Below are 22,671 nucleotides of genomic sequence, written 5' to 3' on the forward strand. Positions count from 1 at the left end.
CACCCCATCTCTAACCTTCCCCCGCCCAGAGGAGCCCTGTGTGGCAGCCGACGACCCTCTCCTGTGGCGGGTGTCTCCCTGCCAGGACCCGCGCGGCCCCGCCCCCGCGCGCGCCGGAGATGTCAAAGGGGCCGCGTGACGCCATCGCGGCGCGACTCCATCTTTGTCAGTGAACAAAATGGCGCCGTACTGCGTGCTGGCGGCTCGGCTGAGGGTGAGCGGCGGTGGCGGGCGGGGCAGGCAGCGGGCGGGACGGGCGGAGGAGACTGCGGCAGGGACAAGATCACTGACCGCTGGGCGGCCACGAGGGCGGCCGCTCGCCCGCAGCCTCGGGGTCAGGCCGTCCCCGCCTCCGCGTGTAGGTCAGCGTGTCCCCGTTTCGGCCCCACGCCCTGTTTCCATGGCGATGGTGGGGCGGCCGCGGCTTTGGCGGCGGCGGCGGCGGCGTGGCCGCTTCTCGGGCCCTGGGGCAGGACGTCTCCCGCCACCGGGCCCTGCCGGCCGTCAAGGTGAGTGCAAGGTGAACGGGGCGGCGGGGACGCGGCCTGGCGCCGCCGGCTCCCCGCTCTGCCCGGGCCCCGCTGCCGTGGGCTGGAGCCGCTGTCAAAGCCTCGGGCCTCACAGCGCAATGAGCCCGAGGGCGCGGGCCCGAACGGTGAAATAAAAGGTCTTTCCCCGGGGCAGGCATTTTTCTTTCCCTCGTCTTGTATTACTTCCTCTTATGGGCATGCGGGAGCACAAGGTGACTCCCCGCTGTGTGAGTGAGCTGTCTTTTGGCTAATTTGCTTCAAAAATCCTCCTTTTAATGCAAACAGAGGCTCCTGGGTGGTAAAGATGCCAGCCTCTCTCTAAGGGGAGCTAGGACGGCTGAAGAAGCAGGCAAGTCAGGCACATAAATTGCCTTTTTTCCCGGGGCCGCAGTAGAGGCTCTCATAGTCTTGTCTGTCATGACCTCTAAAACTCACCTTTGCCAGTAATATGATCTTGCCCCAGAGATTGCCTTCCTTGGAAAAGACTTCGTTGTGTTTAGTGTCTACTCAGTAATAAAGTTTTCATATCTTTTAAAGTCTGTAAGGCAAATACCAGGTGCAATTTTCTGTTTAGGGCTGCTAAGGGATAAGGAAGCCTTTGCTCCCCTGTGATAAAGGCAGGCAGTGTAACTTCTCCATTTGCCACTTGTGACCTTGGCCAATATGTTCCCTTTTCTTAGGGAACTGAAGCAAGAATTTGGTTGGCTTTTAGTATTCTAAAAGTCTTTTGTGAATCTTAATTCCAGTTTGGTTATTACCGTCTTGCTTTAGAGGTAGATGTTTTAGAAAAGTATAGTAGTTTTTAAATTTAAATGAAAGTTACAGAATCGCACCACTTGGTATATTTGTTCTTACTTAGTTACTTGTTCTTAAATAGCTTTCGGTTTGTACTTTGAACAGAAATGACTGCTCATAAAATGAAGGCAAATCTTTTATTAGGGTAATGAATTGGTTCTTGTTTTGTGCTGTGACATTGCATGAGAACAAACAGTCATTTGCTAAAATTAATGATGTAAATTGTAAAATTTATGATGTAAGGTGAAGGCTGTGCTGGCACAGTTGATATGGGGAATTTAGTATTCCAGGAGGTTGTCTATTATCAGGCTCAGGGTGCATATTTCTTTCCCCCCTGTGAAGGACTAAATCTGTGATGCTAATCAAACACGTGATGTCTTTAGGAAGCTGCTGTGTAGCAGCCTAGAGATTAATGAATATGAGGATCATCTTGTCAATCACTGTGATAGTGCCAGTATTGACCATGGCACACATTACTACTATTAGTTCTGTTTGCCTCCCGTCCTGGAACTGTTTTGGAACTGGAATTGCAGAGAAAGCTTGCCTCTGAGGGAAATAAATTGGAATTAACCTAATTTGGACTGACTGTGCTATTTAAAGTATAGTTCTAACAGCCTCAAAGGGTCAAGATCTCTTTTCTACCTACCTGAAATAATGCTTTTAGTAACATTCCATTTTTCAAGCCACGTTGCCTGAAGATTGACTGAAAGGGAGCACTGTAAAGCTCTAAACTGCCCAAAATATCAGGTTTATTGAAGGCATTGTGGTTAAGTACCAAAATTATGCATGGGCAGCTTTGTGTATCTGGCAGAAATGTTGGCCAGGGCTAAACTGCTCTTCAGAGCCATAATTTTGGTTGCTCTTCTGAGGTGGGTCTAGAAAATGAGCCTGCATTTACAATTTGATTATGCCACTCTGCTTTTGCTTTTTTTTTTTTTTTTTTTTTTTTTAGGCTGAATCATGGTGAATGTTGGAAACTTGGCCAGTGTTCTTAGATCAGGGAAGATGGTATTTTGGGTTTCAGCTGGGATTTCTAGGACAGATTTCCCAGATAGAAGTGCACGTAACACAGTTGCTACTCTTTTGAACATGAGCTTTTCCTCACTGGGCTCGTCTGCCTTATTGGCTGCCAAAATGCAAGTTATTTTCTGAATTCAGACTCCCCTTGCATCTGGAACATTCACTGTAGTGCGCTAAATGCATGATAGTTACCTTAAAAGTTGTAAAGAGCAGTGTTAGCTTCCTTACAGAGATTTCAGAAATAAGGACTCATTTATTAGACTGGCTTTCTTCTGTCTTTAAAGGAAGCTTTTCACCTTGTGAAACATCAATAGGCTTAGGAGCCCTGTAATGATTACTGCCATTCCTTTTACTGAAATTTGAACAAGGACACTGCAAACTGGAATAAGGGATTCAATGCCAGGTGAGAGGAGGTCACTTGACAGCTGTTTGGTGAGCCTGGAAATAAACAGTTCCTGGATAAAAGGGAAAATTTTTAGATTGGTGGCTGCCTATTTCCCTTGGCTCTTGGGTTCAAGGCACTTCTCACTACTTACTGAAAAAACACCATGGAAGCCCCTGCAAAGCACTTGTACATTCCCTCTCAGAGAAGAGTGAGAGGGAATGAAACTGGGAACTATCAGGCTTGTGACTTGTCCTGAATCTTGCAGTTCTGCCACCCTGTTTCTGAGGATGCAATAGGAGGAGGACAGCCATGGAGAATAGACAGGTGTGATGAGTGATGTAGTGTAGATTCTTTGTGAGGAGAGATAAGACTTTTGAACCAGGCAGTTTATACTTGTTGGTGGGTGGTGGTGGATCCTTAGACTTGCTGGGTGCCAACATGAGAAGAACCATATTGAATCAAATTAATTCCCAGCAGAAATACAGGATTAGGTTTATATCCTGGTAAAATGAAGATGGCACTTTTTAAATAGATGTCTTTTAAAATTCTTATATAGAGAAAAATGTTTGTCTAGTCTACTGAAGCTGATTGGTTTAGGCAGTTATTTTCCCTGGGTCATATTGGCCATTAGAGAAACAGACCTTCAGTTTTCCATACTTCTCCAGGTCCAGACAGAGTCCTTCACCTTAAACATGTTCTTTTCCTGCTTCTGGTAGTCTGAAGCTGTGCTCAGCAGGATTCAACTACTGAGTGTTGCTGATCTTGCGATTACCGGCTGAACACTGACATAGTATTAGAAAAAATATTACATTTCCTTGTGCCATTTCATGAAGTGAAAAGACCCATAGACATGGATGTTCAAACAGAAAACATTTTACCTGAATTTTGTTTGAAAAGTTTTGTTGTACCTCTTTTTGGAGCGCCCTACTTCAGATTTCCATTTTAATCAGCTTTGTTCCCAGACAAGACTAAGATGCTATGAAGCCTGTGCTATTCCTTTTATTTGCATATTTATTCTTCTATATGATGAATTAAAAAGAAATTACTGCATTAAACCACAATACATTTCCTGGCCTGGGAATGAGATTATTTTTCCATGAACAGTGATTAAATAGCTCAGTGTTTTTTTTTCCAGCCACTCCAGCAGTTGGAGACTTTCACAAGACTGAATATCTTGCGAGGTAAAAAAACACCAAACAAAACCAACAAAAAAAGGCCAGAACAAAGAAACAAAAGTTACGTGGCTACTAGGTAAAGGACAGCTCTGCCTAGTTTATATATTAAACAATGAGAAGCTGGGTGGTGTTTGTATTGGTGTGGGTGGTTGTTCTGGGCTTTTTTTGTTTGCTGGTGGAAGAAGGAAAGGTCTTAAGTCTGACACCTGTGGCAAGTTCTGGAAGTTCTAGGATTAAAGTGCAGCACAGTGAAATTTGATGACTGCGTTTCCCATGCACTCATGGAGGAGCAGTGCCCTTTTTGCCACCAGGTTCACTTCCCTCAGATATTCTTTCATAATGGTGACGTACAACTGCTGTAAGTCTGTACTGCTTCTACCAAAAGCTCTTTGTATAATGGCTTAGGATAGTTTGGTAAAAAGGCAAACTGCACCCTTCTTGCTGGTGCGCTGAGTAGTGTGATCTTGCCTAGCTTTCCCAAAATTTTGATTGCAAAAGATACTAACAAGTGTTATCAAAAGGACAAAAAAACGAGATTTTGCTAAAAATTGATGATGTCTCTTTGATTGTGATTCTTTCAGGCAATCTTTTCAATGCTGGTAACAAGAAAGCTGGAAAAAATATTCACAGGGAAACATTTAAATGCTTGAACAGGTTTAAAGAATTAACTAGGGGGTTTTTTGACAGTGGTAAAAAAGCCCCCAGTGGTAGGTACAATGATTGTGTTTTGAACAAGGAATATTTACAATCACACATGCAAAAGGGGTGTTTAGTGTAATACTCATACATTTATTAACCTGTACTTATCAAAACTTTGTAACTCTGAAATAGCAGATGAATAGAAAAAGCGGGATTAAGATTAAGGTGTAGTACTGGAGGAGGAAGAGTTCTGAACTCTTTTCTTCAGTCTGTTTCCAGACTTCTGATGCTGATGAGTGAGACTTTGAAAGCATGTGAGAAATGTGTGTGCCAAATCCTTGGAAGTTTTTGTGGAGGCTGCTGTCTGACTCAGTTTTCAAAGCTGCGTGAGAGCTTTTAGCCCTGGGCACTGACCTGTATCTTTCAGGTCAGGTGCTGTAAAGGTGCCTCACCATAGCCTGCCCTTCTCCTGTGTTCCAGGAAACTGTCTCACTCTGGAGGCTGCCAAGTGAAATTTGGCTTTTTTTTTTCCCTGGTACTTTCTGCTGGTGCATTCAGCTCACAGTATAGTTCACCTGTCATCTAACTCACCTGTAGGGTAAGTGCCAGGCTTTTCAGAGGCAAAAGGTGAGGGTGCCTTCGTGAGAGTGAGGAATAGAGCCCCAGCCAGGCTGGTGGAGCTGGTGAGTTTTTCCCACATCTTGCTTCTCCTGCTCTCTGTTACATTGTAGACCCGACCTGTACACCACTGTCTCCTTGTGTAAATTTCATGTTTTGTAGCAGTATGGAGAGACCCTGCCTAGGAAACTTAGTATATGATGGTGGTACAGAGGCGTGTGCACTCAGACTGGCACTCTATTGCTTGCCAATGTCAACTTCAATGTCAACTCTATGCCAGTAAGCAAATACAAACCTAGGGATAGTTTGCTTTAGAAACAGCATTGGTTCTTCATCATGACTCTGATGTGTCAGGAGTATGGCAGGCTGGTGCTCTCTTGAGAATTGGCTCAGCATTGCCTGAAAGCAGATTTCTCATTTGAAAGCATTAAGCATCTGGTGCACTAAATAAAAATGTGGAATAATTTAGTAAATATTACCTCTGCTGGGTACTTTGGTGTCTCACTGTTTAAGATAATATGGGGTATTGTATGATGAAATGTATTTGGGTGTAAAATCCCAGTAACAAAAACTGAAAAACATTTTTAATTGATATGTTACAGAAATTCACTCTGCAGGGTTCCAGTTTTAATACTCTCCCTTTTTTCAGCATGCCTTGAATAGTGGGGTACGACGCTACCATGTTGCTCCTGTCCTGTGCCAGCGGGCCAAGGTGGCCATGAGCCACTTTGAACCTAATGAATATATAAATTATGAAAAACTGGAGAAGAACATCAACATTGTCCGTAAGAGGTAAGAGTGGAGAAGGGAAGAAGGAGGGGGTCAGTCTATTGAATTGAGCTCTGCAGTGACAAGAGGGGAAGAAAATTAATGTTGTGGGCCCTGGCACAGGGAATGTTTACCAGGGAAAGCAGCACTGAACAGTGGCAGTTGTAAATATAGTGAAGCATGATTTGTAGTGTCTCCTCATAGTGGTGGGGCACTGTGGGAAGGGTTGAAGGATATGATGAAGCACTGCAATGTGCAGAGAACCAGGCCAGTGCAGAGGAGGTGCTAGAAAGGGCTCCATCCTCTTTGTTTAATACCCTCATTGAGGATTCTTCACATTGGCCCTTGCTTCTTTCTGGGGCAGCAGCGCGTGGGTCATGGTTGTTATAGGCTAATGCTTCTTTGTGCTGTGTTCTGCTGTAGGTGTTAGGCATGGAACAAAGGGCTAGGAATTCATAGCATTTGTAAACAGTGACCTTAATCTGCTGATAGAGGCTTGTGTGCCTGCTAATTTGTCATTCCTGCTCCACTTACTGTGGCAGTGGTTTGTATGACTTGTCCTTCGGTCTTTGTGTCCCTTGTTACATGTGGTGGCTCTCATTTCAAGTTGTTGTGTTGATTTAGTTACTTCTCAGAAGGTCTTGCTACATACATAAATAGATTCTTCAGCTGATACAGCTGCAGGATGAAAGGTCTCAGGTCACGAGGCTCCACTTAGTTGTATTTGCTGTGGGATCTGGTATTTGTGAATTGAGTCTGACCTCTATCTCACCTCTACATTTGCTGTCTTGAAGTATGACTCAAGAAGTGAGCAGTCAATGTTTCTTTTACAGTATAGGAAGATTAGAAAAGAAAGCATAAAATGACATAATTTCATACGTTTTTGAACTTTATTAGCTGAACTCTTGTTTTAACAATGGGCCAGTGGATATTTTAGTGCTGTAAGAAGAGCATGGAGGTTTCTTTGTGCTAATAGGTCTTAACAGTCTGAGCAATATAGGGAAGCATTCTCTTACATGCTTAAAGGGGCAAAAAAAGTACACAAGATGCAGATACTAAAATTATTCTCCTCAGGCTTGACCGCCCTCTGACCTTGTCTGAGAAGATTGTATATGGACACCTGGATGACCCAGCAAAACAGGAGATTGAGCGCGGCAAGACCTATCTGCGCTTACGGCCAGACCGTGTGGCCATGCAGGATGCCACAGCTCAGATGGCAATGCTTCAGTTCATCAGCAGCGGGCTGCCAAAAGTGGCTGTGCCTTCCACCATCCACTGTGATCACCTCATCGAGGCCCAGTCAGGCGGTGAAAAGGATCTTCAAAGAGCCAAGGTCACTATTGCAGAGATGTAACTTCTGTCTGTTTGAAAATGTCCTTCCAGTTGAAGTATGAGTTTATTTTAATTGTTTTTTTCCGTAAGGACAGCCAGGAATCAGATATGGTAACAGATTGCCTGTGATGGTCAGCTCTGTAGGTCAGATGCAGTGAAGAAACAGACTAAATGGATTTTTGGGAGTTCTTCACCTCAGATTCATCCATGGTTTAAAGGACCATGAATGTGGGAAAAGCTAGTCTTAAGTTGTTAGTGATGGAAGCCCAGATCATGTGTGTTCTAGAGAGAGATATTTTAGGTAAAGGAGAGAAAAAAAAATACTTCAAAGGGAAAAAAAAGGAAGTCAGATTACTCTGTGTTTCAGTATGGCAATGTGAAAAACATAATGCACATATGTGTGCATTGCACTGGTGTATCCTGTGAGGGGGAGGCAAGTAGTTAGTTTTCCAAACCATTTCCTTCTGATTATCTGAAGAGCAATAACTGAATCTTGTGCAGCTTTCATGGCTCATGGGTATAGTATAATTATGTGTAAAAGTATGGAGGATGTTGTGTTTTATATGGGAATTTCAAAGTGTTGTTTGTTCAACTGCTGATTCAGTGCCATTTTAAAATTTTCTGCTCAACTGTTTTACTGCTTATTTCTCCCCAAATGAGCTTCTGTAATCTATAGACTCATTTATCTCTGACCAACATACCACAATGCATCTGCCAAGGAAATCTTGTTACTCTGAGTGGATTTAGCCGAAGTCCACTGTCAGAGCCAGGAAGAATTGCACCTGGAACGTTGATACCAGAATTTATGAGCAATAAACGGGTCAGCTGCATCTCAAGATTTTAGTCCATATCTATTCTCAGAAACTTGTGGCGTTGAAGTATCTGCTTTTGGCTTTCTTCAGCGCGCAACAGTAAAGCAACTTGCACGACTCAGGAGTGATTTGGGGAGTTCATACTCTGCTTGTCTCAGTCCTAAGTTGTGCAATTAACAGTTTGAGACTTAAGTAAATCAGACCACTTCTTTTCTCCTGTTCATCTCCTGTTTTCCCCTTTGCCCTATTCCTGCATTTATTCTCCATGGTGCAATTATATTTGCTGCAGCCCTGAATTGAGCTGAGTCCCTTCTTTGCCATCCACTCTGAGCAGAGCAAGTAAAGGTCCTGCCTTCTTCTGACTGGCTTCTGCTGCTGCCAGTTGGCACACAATGAATGCTGGCAGGCCAGTGGGTGGTTTGGATTTACTGGGGGAGGGATGCACAAACAGAGTGGAGTGACCCAACTCCCAGTGGAAAACACGGCTTAAAGAGCTGCTGCTGCTGCCTCTTGGGAAACTTCAGCAAATGTGTGCTGAGACAATTCTTCAGTTATCTCGTTTCCCCTTTCCCTTTATTCTGAAGCTTAGCTGCATGAGAACAGTCTTTAAGAAACTCTCTCCTTCTAGTGCTTATCTTATCTACTCCAGCACTTTTCTGCCAGGAACTGTTAGGATATAATAGTGTCATACTTCCTTGGCAGCCATGGTTTTTCTCACAAGCAATTTTCGTGGTGTGACCTCCACCAACAATGGTGGCAGTGCAGCAAGAAAGGCAGTATTGTGTGAGTCTTAAAGAGGGGACTTGCTAGAATGACAAATGACACTCATCAACTCCCCTGGCAGTGAACACTTCCAGTTCCATTTCTTAATCTGTAAAAATAAAGCCAGAATATTTATCTAAGGGATTTGAAAAGTCTCCGAAGCATCTGTATAGGAAAAAGAACACCCGGTAGAGAAGGAAGGAGGGGCTAGAATGAGTGAGGGAAACAGGTTAAAAAAAGCCCCTGAGAATAGGGAAAGTGAGCACAGCATTTATAAATGTCTTATTAGCAGGGTTTTCCTTAAATTGTGCTGTTTGGAATTAGAAACTAAAACACTTTTAGTAGAGCTACAAGTGGGATGAAATTAAATGGCCTGTTGCAACTGTCTGTCAAACAGTCTTAATCTTTACCTTTTGGTTTTAAAAGTCATGTGCACCTTCCTCCAGCTGTTGCGAAACTGGGAAGCAAACTACAGGCAGGCAAAGGGAAAGAAGGGAACGTGTTTGAACGAGCTTTTGATGTATGGAAGAACAAAATGTGGTACTTATGCTCTGTGCTTCCCTGTGTGACTAGGACATAAACCAGGAGGTGTACAACTTTCTATCAACGGCTGGTGCCAAGTATGGAGTGGGATTCTGGAAACCTGGGTCAGGAATCATTCACCAGGTAAAGTGTGTGTGTTTGAAGTCTTTGAGCATGCAGTGAGTCTTTTACTTTAGGGTGGAGAGAGAGCTCAAGTACAAATCTTCAGAGAATTTCAGTGGTTTAGGATAACAGCTTGCTTTGCTCAAGGCAGGCGAGGTTTCTTACTTGCTCTCAGTTATCTTGACAACAGTGGGGTTTTTTTAAAGGTTATTTTGGTCAAACTGTAACCTGATGTATCATTAGGTAGTGCCAACAGCATGCCATGTGAATCACAAAAGCTTAAAATACCTTAACTGCTTGTGGGCTGGCTCCTCTTATTACAATTGAGACAGTAAGGTGAGGCCATGAAGCTGGCTACATAGGGTTAATGTGAATTGCTTTTGGTGGTAAGGAAGGCAACCTTGGGAACATACTTTTTTAGGATTATTATGTATGCATTTAGTTCTATAAAACCCAGAGGAGTATATGAGGACACAACAGAGCAGCATACTTCAAGTACTTGAGAGTGGCAACACATAAGGAGTTGCTAGGTGAATTTGAATAAAATGCAAAACAGTTTCCAAGTCTGAGATTCTCTTGTCATTACACTTGGATCTAAAAAAGAATATGACAGTCTCAAGATAATTTACCACTTAATGAGGCTTTTTGGTTTTTTAAAACAAACACTTCTGTCAGGATGTCCCTAACTTGCTTGTGGTTGGTTTACTTTGAGGGTCCAGTAGTCATTTTTCATTGTTCCTCTGAGTCTCAGGCAGCAAAAGTTGAAGAGCAACATGAAGCAAAAGGAGTGGAGAGGAGAATGGATGACTGGTAAGCATCCTGTCAGCAGGGAACTTGTGACCAGGTGCAGTCAAGGGCTCTCTGCTAGGTTTTCTTAGCTACAAAATTAGTTACTAAGGTTAACTTAATGTGACGCAACAGATGAACTCTTCAAAAGGTTATGGGAACACCTCAGGTCATTTGTGTTCCAAAACCACTCGTAACATCTGTCACGTGGCATCATAGCTCCCTGCTATGGTTATCAGTCTTCTTGTGACTGACTTTCTCTGGCTGGAGGAAACTGGTCCTCTTGTATAGCTTCAGAGTACAACTGTGCCAAAGTGAGGCCTTGAGAGTGACCTTTCTCACAGAAATACGTTGATGTTGATGTGGCTACAAGAATATAAAGCTGAAAGTTCTGAAAGCAAAGCCTTGGTCTTTTTGTTAAAGGACTGCCTTAGTTCTGTTCAAGCTGTTCTGTGATGCATGTGCTGTGAGTTCTGTGCTTCCCAGAAAGGCTGCTCCTAGTGTTGGTGTGGCACATAAGCAGTGAGAAGTTCATTAGCTTGAGTTCTCTACAGTGTTCTTAGCACAGAAATCTCTTGTTTTTCATTGAAGAATGGTTTTGTGGTTTTGTTAATAGTTGAAAAGTCTTGCACAGAACTGGTAGCACCAATAAGGGAAGGGCAGTGTCTTAGTGAGAAGTTCCTCTCTGTAATTGAGTTTTGGCTGGCAGCATGGATTGGAGGAGCCTATTGGTATTCTACTACTATGGGAGCACAAAGGCCATGGAAGGTCTTGCTAGCATTGGATAAGTGAGCTGACTTGCTCAGCTGTTAATTAAGGGTATGGAGATTATGGAACAGACTCTTGAGATCTAACAAAGGTGGCACCTTAGCAAAAGCCTAAACTGGAAGGAAAAAGAGGAGATTGTTTTCTAATTTTTTTTATTATCCTGGGATGAGCAAGGATCCTGGGCTGAGACTTGGTACCTTGTTTTGTCATGACATCCTCCACAAGGAGGTTGAAACAAAAGAGAATTTCCAATCCAACCCAAATTCAGTTATTTTCTTGCAACTGAAATCTGCAAATACAAACTGATCTAAACTCTTGTTCTTGTTTTCTTTCTGCTGTCTTCCCCCTCCTTTCCCACAAAACAATCAAGCAAACAATCCATTTTTATTTTCAGATCATTCTGGAGAACTACTCCTACCCTGGGGTTATGCTGATCGGCACAGATTCACACACCCCCAACGGAGGTGGCTTGGGGGGAATCTGCATTGGTGTGGGTGGAGCTGATGCTGTGGATGTCATGGCAGGAATCCCTTGGGAGCTCAAATGTCCAAAGGTAGGAGCAGAAGGAATATGAAGTGTTGATGCCAAGGGTGAGATACATGATGTGTAAGGAGCATTGATTTTCAAGCACTATGTATATAATGCATCAGATACCATTGCAGTGTGACAGGAATATACCCCACAGCAGAACTATATACTGTTACCTTTCTGACAGGAAGACAGATGCCAGTATTTTTTTTTCCCTCGTTGATGTTGCTCAGGTTATTGGTGTAAAACTGACTGGCAAGCTCTCAGGCTGGACTTCTCCTAAAGACGTGATCCTGAAAGTGGCTGGCATCCTCACTGTCAAGGGTGGGACGGGCGCCATCATTGAATACCACGGGCCGGGTGTGGATTCAATCTCCTGCACAGGTCAGTCAACACAGATCTCTTATCTGAGTGGATTGTTGGTGGAGCTGGGTGTTGAGCTATCTGTGGAGGCTGGGAAGTGAACCAAACAAGAAGTACTAAATGTTCTCCCTTGGCCTGGCCCGGCAGTTTCTACGTGGCAAACTGGAATAGTGGTGTAACAGGATAGCACTCCCTCTCAGTGAAAAAGTGGCCTCTCTCCATTAAATCTTCTTGTGATTTTGAGAACATGGAGTGGTTAATTGTGAAGAATCCTGTAAGATGGTGTGCCAGGATAAGAATAAGGGTGGGTGTATTCAGTGTAAACTTGGAGGGTGGAGATGTCAGCGATAAAGGAATGACATATTCATTTCAGCCAAAAATAGGCTGTGAATAGAAAAAAGAAACAGGTTAATGGGAATATGTGTGTGACAGCTGCTAAACAAAGAGCAGAAGTTCTGAGACCAGAAAGCAGTTTGTAACACGCGGTTTATACTAGCTAATTGTGGATCTTGGGTGCTGAATTGGAACTAGCAAAAATTGTAGTTCTCTGTAATATGCTAGTTAGGAACCAAATTACAAGAAATGTGTCTTCCTTTAGCTTGAAGTGCAGTCTTCAAGCTGGACTTCTCCTCTCAAGTTGCATGACTTGGCTACAACTTAGAATACTTGGTTTACAGACTGAAAGCAATTTGGGATTTTTCTTCTATGAAATCAGACTAATTTTATATCTGCTTCGAGCTTGTTAAATGTAAAACAGGAGCTTCTACAGCTTCATTGCTGTGTCCTTGAAAGGGATGGTTGATCCCAGTGCTGTGAGCAAATATTTGGGATTTTTTTATTGTGTTCTATCACTGGAAGCATTTTATTCAGCCCATTAAATTTCTCACAAATGTCTGGCTCCTCCAGTGAAGACAAATGAGATGGTAGGGAGGGACAGGACACTCATTGCAGGTAGCATAGTGCTACTGCTCACTACTGTAAATTATTTCATGCTCAGTGCAAACAGGAGTTCCTTGTTATATCAATATCTGCAGGTATCAGTGTAACTTTTGGCTCATTCCATTCACAAGAGTCTGGTCACAGGCACTGTATTGATCAGAAACATAGGGGGCTGACCCAGCCATTGTGTTGTCAGTGTCCTCTCAGCTGTGGCTTTAGGTTTCTGTGGCTGATGCCCTGATCTCTCTTAGCTTTACTGTCTTTTGCATATACTGACTTTTGGAGAATTGCATGGCCTTGGATTTTCTCATTTGACCCCGTGGTCTCTTCTCTCACTTCTCTAGGAATGGCAACGATCTGTAATATGGGGGCTGAAATCGGAGCTACCACATCGATCTTCCCTTACAATGAACGCATGAAGAAATACTTGGGCAAGACTGGGCGATCTGGTAAGAGGATCTGGGGATTGAAGTGGGTAGAAATATGGGTTCAAGTGAAGATGTATTCTGGGAGCAGTATTCTCCTATGGTGTTGTCCGATGAGATTTTTGACCTTGTGTGGTCCTGTAGGTCATCTGTTAAAAGTGGGGAGTCTGTAGATGAAGTGACTGGCGAATTAGATGGTTGACCCCCCTGTGTTTAGTTATTCTAGACTTTTTTTTCTCCCTCATATTTGCTGCACTTTTCAGATCTTCCTTCTTTCTTATTCCAGATATAGCTGCACTAGCAGATGAATTCAAGCAACACTTGGTACCAGATTCTGGTTGTCAGTATGACCAGGTGATAGAGATCAACCTCAGTGAGGTAATGCTTCATTTCTTCTTGCCATCTTGAATGCTGTGACATGAATCTGCTTTGTGTGACTGAAGACCAAGCTGGGAGTTTGATGCAACACCCCTGGTGCTGTGCTAGAACATGTAAAATACATCCAGGTCTGCTTCACTGACAGCTTGTGCTCCAGTTTTCATGTAGGAGAATCTTAGTTAAACAACTTCCACATAGAGCTGTGAAAGGAATTGATTTGCTGCTGTGTTTTGGGGTTATTCTTTGTTACTGTGATTTCTGACTTTGTCACTGTTTCTTAAAGCTGAAACCGCATATCAATGGACCTTTCACACCAGACCTGGCGCACCCTGTGTCAGATATTGGTGCTGTGGCAGAAAAGGAGGGCTGGCCTGTTGATATCAGAGTTGGTGGGTAGCATTTGCTCTTTCCTCTGCCTTCATACTTGTGGCATAAATGTTGTCTTGGGATAAGCTGTTGGTCATATAGCTTGGGATACAGTTTTTTCACTGCTGCTGTCTGTCCTTTGACTTTGGTGCAGTGTCATCTGTTCATGGTGATATGAATTTTCTGGGAAAAGTGGTGACCACATGTGCCAAGTGTGTAAGATGAGATCCAGGATAATAGAAGGGATTTTAATCTCAAGAGGTAGACCAGGTTTCTTCCATTTTTGAAACATTCCAGTGTTTGGATTGACAGGAATATTACTCATTGAAGATTGTTTTTATTAAAAGGCTGTGGTATGGATTTACCTGTTGCAGAGAGTTGTGAGGAGCATGATTGGCAGCACTCCCAGCAGTTGGCTGTTGAACTCTTGGGACCTAGTAAAGTTAGTACTTGCTGTCCTAAAAAGCAGGCTTGGAAATTTATATATTTGCTTTTGGGATGGTAACTTGTGGGCTGACTTCTCAACTATTGCTCATGGAGTGGAGGAAGGAATGAAAAGAATGGAAATACATTGTAAAGCCATGTCCCAGGTGGGAGGTGTATTATATTATAGTGTTACAAATAGGATAAAGTTACAGCAGCTGTAACTGAGAGAGAATTTTTTTTTGCTGCTTAGCACCAGAATGTTGTCAGGATGGTACAGCATGTCCTTGTGTGGACTTCATAGTATACCGAAGATGTTTTCTTTTCATCATTTCCTCCATTTCTTGCCATCTTGATTTAAAGCCTTTTCTGTCTTTGTGGAAGAATACCTCTCTTTGGTTATTTGCTTAACCAAAGTGCAAGTAGGTGACACTCAGGTCTTGTAAAACATTAACCTAGTCAGATTAGACTAGTGACTGAGTAGTGTGTTCCGACTGCAACCTCCAGAGCTGGACAAGGGACTGCCTGTGACTACAATATATTGCTGGGAGGCTTGGCAGTGTTGGTACCTGAAACCCCTTGAGATTCCTTATCAACAGAAAAGGTGGTTCTCACTTGTTCGTTCTTCTGGGAGAGGGGTCAGGGAGAATCTTCCAAGTACCAGGGCTGCAGTAACCACCACCCTGTTTCTGTCAAACACCACAGGCTTGATTGGCAGCTGCACCAACTCCAGCTATGAGGACATGGGACGTTCTGCAGCAGTGGCAAAACAGGCGCTTGCGCATGGATTGAAGTGCAAATCCAAGTTCACAATCACACCAGGGTCAGAGCAGATCCGTGCCACCATTGAAAGAGACGGTTATGTGAGTATGGCTGCTCTTTGCACTTCCAAACAGAAAGGGTTAAATTCTTCAGGACAGTACTTGGGGGGCTGAGTTAATTGAACTCTATCTTCACTTATTGCTGGAGGTGCAATTACTGATGTAGTAACTGGTTTTGTGCTACTGTGCCTGTGGGTCCTGCCATCATCTTGACAGTGTTTGGACCTGATATCTTTACTACGTGGGTATGTAAAAACAGGAATAGAACTGAACAAGGCTGAGGCAGTTGTCAGGAACTGGGGCCCTGAGAAGATAACAGTCTACATAGCAAGGGATAGCTCATGCTCCTGGGATTCTGTAAATGGCCATGGCTGACAAAAGGCTGCACTTTTATCCCAATATAGAAAGAGAACAGGCCCTTTTGTTGGAAGGTGGTTCCCAATTTAGACCAAACTTATGGCAAAACTCATATTGGCTTAAAAGGAATGTTTCTGCTGAGGCACCATTACCTACTTTCTTCCTTTTTTCTGTGCAGAAAATGTTGTTTTAATTAGCTTTACTATTTAGCAAATTTTAGATGCTGTCATAGTGTGAGGACCATGTCTTTACATATGGATATGTCCAGCCAATGTTTGATGGCTCTTCCAACCAAGTCTTACCTTTCAAGTCATACCTTCCCTTACCAGTTGCCCCCTTAATTGAGTTGCTTGCTGAGTAGACTGAGCAGGCACACATACTTGCCTGCACTGTGTCCAGTTCTCTTCTTACATGGACTGGAAGTCTATAGAGTATTATTCAGACCAGGCACTGCCCTTCAGTCAAATGTCTGTAAGTAGCTGGATTGCTCAAGTTGAAACAGGTAGAGAATGGGAACATCATGGCAAGTCATCCTGTGCTCTGCCCTAGTGTTAACTTACAGTGTTGCTGGGTTCAAACCCCATGTATTGATAAAAGTGACTCAAAACTGAAACAAGGAAGGGAATTTTCTCAGGTTTGGTGCTTCCTGTTAGTGTCTTCTTCCCCCAAAAGAGCAACCCCAGAAACTCATTCAAGGCATTCTATGGTAACAAAGTTGTTTTCTGCCCCCAGGCAAAAGTCCTGCGAGAAGTTGGAGGGCTGGTTCTTGCTAATGCTTGTGGGCCATGCATCGGCCAGTGGGACAGGTAAAATGAAAGATGGACCTCACTCTAGCTTTGTATATTTTAGCTCCCAAAATGCTCTGTGAAGCCTGATTTGATTGTAAATACAACACACTGGTAATTAAATGTCTAAAAACCAACTGGCCATAACTGTCTGATATGTACTAGAGGAGGCAAAAAGGAGGACTACAGATTTATATTGAGCCTTTAGGTGAATAAAGCTGCAGAATGGACACACATTCTGGAGGCTTTTTGTGGAAGCCAAAGAATGGGGAGAAAGATTCGTTGTCTGTGAGAGGGTGGATTGATTCCTTTTAAAATAGGAAAAGTGAATTGGTCCAACTTCAGTCATTGGAGTGGCAGAGAGAATAATTCCCAATAGAAGGGATGGGAGGCACATTTTTATGTTGCTTTATCACAGCTGACCATGGGATATCCAAAGGCAATGTGCTTAGTTGATTATTGTTTAGACAGTTCAACAGTGAACAGCATGAGCTGTGAAAACTACTGTAAGAATCAGTGTTTGACTTGGGTTTGCATTCATTCATTTTGGGTCTGTGCTTAAGGGAGGAAAACATGTACAGGCACCAGCTCGTGTTTCTAAGATAGTGACTGCTGCCCAAACCAAGCTGCAGGATTCTAGCAGTGAGACATCTAGAAGCAGTATTCCATTTGGATCTGGTGAGCATGTTTGCTTCTTTCACAGGAAGGACATCAAGAAAGGAGAGAAAAATACAATAGTTACGTCCTACAACCGGAATTTCACGGGTCGCAATGATGCCAATCCAGAGACTCACGCATTTGTGACTTCTCCAGAGGTAAGAAACAGCCAGAGGAGGGGCTGTGGAATAGTTCAGGGCACCTGCAGAAGAGGCCCAGTGTACCTCGTTTAGTGGCTTTTGGCTGGTGGCTTTGAGACTTAGATGTAGAACTTCCAGGTGAAGTGATGGGAGGGAGAATATGCCTTTAAATTTGTCTTTTTTTTTTTTTTTTTTTTTTTCAGATTGTCACAGCCCTGTCCATTGCTGGCACTCTAAAATTTAACCCTGAGACAGATTACCTGACAGGAGCAGATGGGAAGAAGTTTAAACTAGAGGCACCTGATGCAGATGAGCTGCCCAAGCTGGTAACTGCTCTGTCTGGGGGCAGAGGGAAAGAAGACCTGACACTAGCATTGTTTTCTTTATACTGAGGGAACTTACAGGCACTCACCTCTTTCTTGACACATGGTGGTAGAGCTAGAATGGGTGCAGTTGCCTGTATTGGCTTGTTCTTCACATGCTGTTGGGGATGGCTGAGGCTGATGATTTTCCTTTCTTCTTTGGAAGGAGTTTGACCCAGGCCAGGACACCTATCAGTACCCTCCCAAGGATGGCAGTGGGCAGCATGTGGATGTGAGCCCCACCAGCCAGCGTCTCCAGCTTCTTGAGCCCTTTGATAAGTGGGATGGCAAAGATCTAGAAGATATGCTGATCCTCATCAAGGTCAGGAACAAAGTGGGGGAGCATCAGTTATGACAGGTCTGCCTGAACAGGGGTTTGCACAGCAACTGCTAGAAGCTTTGGATGTGCCTTTGAGATACTTAATTCCCTCCCCTACAACCATGTTGTTACAGAAAGGGAAGCAAGGGGTCTTTCTTTCATCCAGGTGTTTCCTTCTGATACTTCTTTCTGTTCTAAGTGACTTTTCTCTTTTGGGCTAGTGGTTTGCTAATAGCGTAAAAAAGCAAGCTTGTTATAGCATGTAATATGATCCTGCCCAAACCATGCAGTCTGCAGAATTTGTCCCAGTTACAACCTGCAATAGAAAGGTAGATGGGTTCTTTAATTAGCATCTCTATTACTGACTGTTCTAAGATGTATTTTGTCTGAAATGAGGTCGTTGGGAACTTCTCATCCATCAGTATGCATGTTCTCTTCCCACTTTATAGAAAGAGAAATTACTTCACACTTGTTAAACATTGCAATTTGGTCTTTCAATGGAGACATGGGTTTGTCCTCACTGCCTGAGGTGAGTTAACAGATGGAAACTTCAGTTGATATGGTGAGGGGTTCTGAAATGCAATCCCTTATGAACTGACCTTTGGGAACATTCCTGATTCTCGGTGACAGAGTTGGAGGTACTCCCAAGGGTCATACTGCTGTGCAAAAGTTTTTGACACAGGCAATTCCTTTATAACCATTTTAGAACTTACCAGTTGGAAGGCCATTATCTCTGGTTGGGAGTTACGTTCTTACAAGCTGAGAAGGCTTATGTGCAGTTTGGAAACTTAGAGGGTAACACTTGGCATCTTGTTGAAGTTCCCCAGCAGGGAGGCTGGGCTCTAGCAGGAAGGGCTTAATTGCTTTTTGTACCTGAGCAACCTGCTGCTGAGGGAAGTGAGGACACAGCAGGAGATGTCACGGCTAAGCTAATTTTTGTAATTTACCCTCGGAAAAGGGATGTTCTTCTTACCCAATGCATGCAGAATGACCACTGTGTTGTGCTTTAGAGTGCCTTGATTTTGTAACTGATGCGCTTTTCTGGGGTTTATGCCTTTCAAAAGAGATATGATGATCACAGAATGGGTCAGGCTGGAACAGACCACAGTGGGTCATTTGGTCCAACCTCCCTGCTCAAGTAGGGTCATCCCGGAGCACATGGCACAGGATTGTGTCCAGATGGTTCTTGAATATCTCCAGTGAGGGAGACTCCACAAACTCTCTGGGCAATCTGCTCCAATGTGGTCACTGCACAGTAAAGAAGTTCTTCCTCGTGTTCAGGTGGAACTTCCTGTGCCTCAGTTTCTGCTCCACTGCCTCTTATCCTATTGCTTGGCACCACTGAGCAGAGCCTGGCTCCACACTCTTGACACCCTCCCTTCAGATACTTACAGATATTGTAAATGAGACGTCTCCTCTCATTTGTCTCTTCTTGAGGCTGAACAAGAGATGGTCCAGTCCCTTAATTGCCTTCGTCGCCCTCCCCTGTACCTGCTCTAGGGGCTCCATGTCTCTCTTGTACTGGGGAGCCCAGAACTGGACACAGCACTCCAGTGGTGGCCTCACTAAGGCTGACTAGAGGGACAGGATCACTTCCCTTGACCTGCTGGAAATGCTCTTCCTAATTCACCCCAGAATACCATTGGCTTTCTTGGCCAGATGGGTACACTGCTGGCTCATGGACTGCTTGTTGTCCACCAGGACCCCCAGGTCTTCCTCTGCAGAGCTGCTTTCCAGCAGCTCGTGCATGGAGTTACTCTTTCACAGGTGCAGGACCCTGAACCTGCCCTTGCTGAACGTCAGATAGTTCTCTGCCCACCTCTCTAACTTGTTGAGGTCTTTCTGAAGGGCTGCAGAGCCCTCTGGAGTATCGACCACTCCTCCCAATTAATGCTTCACAGTTACAAGTGTTGAGGAAGGGTCAAGTACATTAGTCCATACTGAGACATTCTTTTCTTCTGTTACACTTTAGGTAAAAGGGAAATGCACCACTGATCATATTTCTGCAGCCGGACCGTGGCTTAAATTCCGTGGCCATCTGGACAACATTTCCAACAACCTGCTCATTGGTGCCATCAACATCGAAAACGGCAAAGCCAACTCTGTGCGGAACGCGTTAACCCAGGAGTTTGGCCCAGTCCCAGACACAGCCCGTTACTACAAGGTGAGATGTTCCCCTGACACATCTATTTTAAGAGGATGTTTACACTTTGGACAGTCTGTGCCAAATATAAGGATCTCACCCTCCTGCTCTCAAGTAACTGCAGCTGTGAATTCATTCAGCATTGAGGCATTTTCTTGGTACTTTCTCTAATGATTGCAGTTCCTGTAGGAGATTCTGTCCCTACCTGCTATGGGGAAGAGGGAGGAAGATCTCATGACTCAGAGGGGATCAGAAAATCATAGATGAAATAGGAAGGACTCCTTTAGGCTCTGCACACCTTACAAGGCATGGGTGTCATCAGGCTAACTAAATCTTGCTTTCTGGAGTGCTTCACTTGTGACTAGTCTAATGTTTAAATAAATTATAGTCTTATTCCCTTTATTCTTTAACACTAGGCTTCAAATCTCAAGAAATGTCCTTTTACCCTCTGGACAACTTGGCAGTTGTTTCCAATTGGCTCTTTCAGTAGAGAGAAGTTAAAATTTTCTGTATCCCTTCCAGAAGTAGAGCAGAGGTCATGGCTCATGCAAACACTGGTCTGGCATAGCATGATAGGAGGAGAGGTGGCAGGTGAGAAGGAAGGAAAAGACTTGCTCTGGATCCCAAGAGCAATCCTCCTTAGCCCTTGTCAGCAAAGATGGCAGTGCCTAACTACTGTGAAGCACTTAACTCCTTTATTTCTCTCCTTTCTCAGAACCCAAGGGAGTCTTTCTGGGAGAAGGTGTCATAGCATAGCAATGTCAGTGAAGTGCTGAAATTAGATGTGTGGGTGGGTATTTATTGTTAATTCCTCACTTGAGTGGCTGCACAAATGTAAATCTGTGTCTTTTGTCACAGAAAATGGGTATCAAATGGGCAGTTGTTGGGGATGAAAACTATGGTGAGGGATCAAGCCGGGAACATGCAGCATTGGAGCCACGTCACTTGGGAGGAAGGGTCATCATCACCAAGAGCTTTGCCAGGATCCATGGTGAGTCAGGCTTCCCCTATGGTGTTTGTAAACAGGATGTGTTCAGTTTGAGTGGAAGTGATGTTTATACCTTGCCCAGGGCTCAACACCTACAGGCATGAACCTTCCCTGCCTGACAGATGGCAAGGTCCCTCCTGTCAGGAGTCCTGATACATACCTAGTTGGATATGCCACAAACAACGGATGTGCTGATTTAGCTACAAAGATAGTAATCGCTGTTGGAATAGTACTCTGAGCAACCAGAAGGTAATCGTGCTTCCCTGGAGTGGGATGTTACAAGTGTGGTTGGTGATTTGTTCTCCACAGAAACCAATCTGAAGAAGCAAGGTCTACTGCCTCTCACTTTTGCTGATCCAGCAGACTATAACAAGATTCATCCTGTGGATAAGCTGAGCATAGTGGGGTTGAAAGACTTCGCACCTGGAAAGGTAACTGTCTGGGTGTCTTGTCATGCACTTGAGGGCAGGGATGTGCCACTCATGGGGATCAGTGGTGAGTTGTGTGCTTGTGAGGCAGCACTGGCACTGATGAGCAGTGCAGCCTGCCAGCCAGGTGAGACACAGTGGGCTGGGAGACACAGGGCAGGTCAGAATCAGTGGTGTTCTGAACAGTTAAGAGAAACCTTTGTACAATACTCTGAATTCCTGGACTTGTTGACTTAACCATGACCCTTTCCTAGAAGGAACTGTAACCTCACTTTTAAGTTAAGATCCACCCTTTTCAGCCTTTCAGCCCTTTAAAACCATGTAGAAATTTTACTGTGAGAAGCTTCAGATAACATTCTCCCTTGAAAGAGAAGGGAAAATAAAACTGTCTTCTTCCTTTAGCCTCTAAAATGCATCATCAAGCATCCCAATGGGAGCCAAGAAACAATCATGCTGAACCACACCTTCAATGAGTCGCAGATCGAGTGGTTTCAGGCTGGCAGTGCCCTGAACAGAATGAAGGAACTGCAGCAGAAATCAAGCTAAGTGCGCACAAAGCCCCAGTGCACTGGACTCGATTCAGCTTTGGCATTTTCATGAAAGTGCAATTCCATGCCTACTGTTGGAATAAATGTCTGATCAAATGTAACCATAGCTTCCTTTTTGTTATGGTACTTCCTCTTCACTGACACTATGAAAAGGGAGTGCAGCTAGGCTTACTTTTGTCTTTTAAATTCCCCAGCTTCCTTTTTCTATTTTGGCTCGATTTCAGTTCTCACAGTTATTTATAATTGGAAATAACCAGCAGAGGTGGGTTTGTCTGCTCAGTTGGTTGTTTTCTGCCCATTCACTTTACTGATGGCTAAAGACTTAAAATTTAAATAAAGAATGTGACCATCTCTTCTGTCATGTGTTATTGTATTCATCATCCTAATCCCTGTCATTGTTGCTGGGAGGGTGGGAAAGAACTTCTTGTAAATCACTGCTATATGGAGAAAAAACCTAAATCGCACAGGAATTCAGTGTGGTAAAAAAAAAAAAAAACCCTCACAGCCGTCCTGGTCTGTTTTGCTCTTGACATTAACCTACTGCAGGCTACACTTGTGATTATGACCACCTTCCCCCCTACATTCCTGTCTAGGGCAACACTGCCGCTAACTTGCAAAGAACACCTGCTTATCTGATTTCCCAGCACTGCACACTCAGGTTCCTAA

General features: G+C 43.9%; 1 protein-coding gene and 1 long non-coding RNA gene across 2 annotated transcripts; one reads left to right on the forward strand and one right to left on the reverse strand.

The window, feature by feature from the left end:
• The first annotated feature begins 58 nt into the window (after positions 1-58).
• Positions 59-22,356, forward strand: ACO2 (aconitase 2). Its single transcript, XM_068191401.1, has 18 exons — positions 59-214; positions 5,812-5,954; positions 7,005-7,263; positions 9,410-9,502; positions 11,430-11,588; positions 11,797-11,947; positions 13,210-13,314; positions 13,577-13,668; positions 13,952-14,057; positions 15,163-15,320; positions 16,368-16,441; positions 17,124-17,235; positions 17,421-17,543; positions 17,746-17,901; positions 19,871-20,062; positions 20,900-21,032; positions 21,339-21,460; positions 21,860-22,356. The coding sequence occupies exons 1-18, from the start codon at positions 179-181 to the stop codon at positions 22,001-22,003; spliced, it is 2,358 nt and encodes a 785-aa protein (XP_068047502.1). The 5' UTR covers positions 59-178; the 3' UTR covers positions 22,004-22,356.
• LOC137474661 (uncharacterized) lies at positions 8,799-11,430 on the reverse strand. The gene is made up of 2 exons (XR_010999443.1): positions 10,111-11,430; positions 8,799-8,945 (listed from the first exon to the last, which is right to left on the reverse strand). It is a non-coding gene; the product is annotated as an uncharacterized lncRNA (long non-coding RNA).
• Positions 22,357-22,671: the final 315 nt, after the last annotated feature.

The sequence above is a fragment of the Anomalospiza imberbis genome, chromosome 5 (assembly GCF_031753505.1).
Source record: "Anomalospiza imberbis isolate Cuckoo-Finch-1a 21T00152 chromosome 5, ASM3175350v1, whole genome shotgun sequence".
Taxonomy (NCBI): domain Eukaryota; kingdom Metazoa; phylum Chordata; class Aves; order Passeriformes; family Viduidae; genus Anomalospiza; species Anomalospiza imberbis.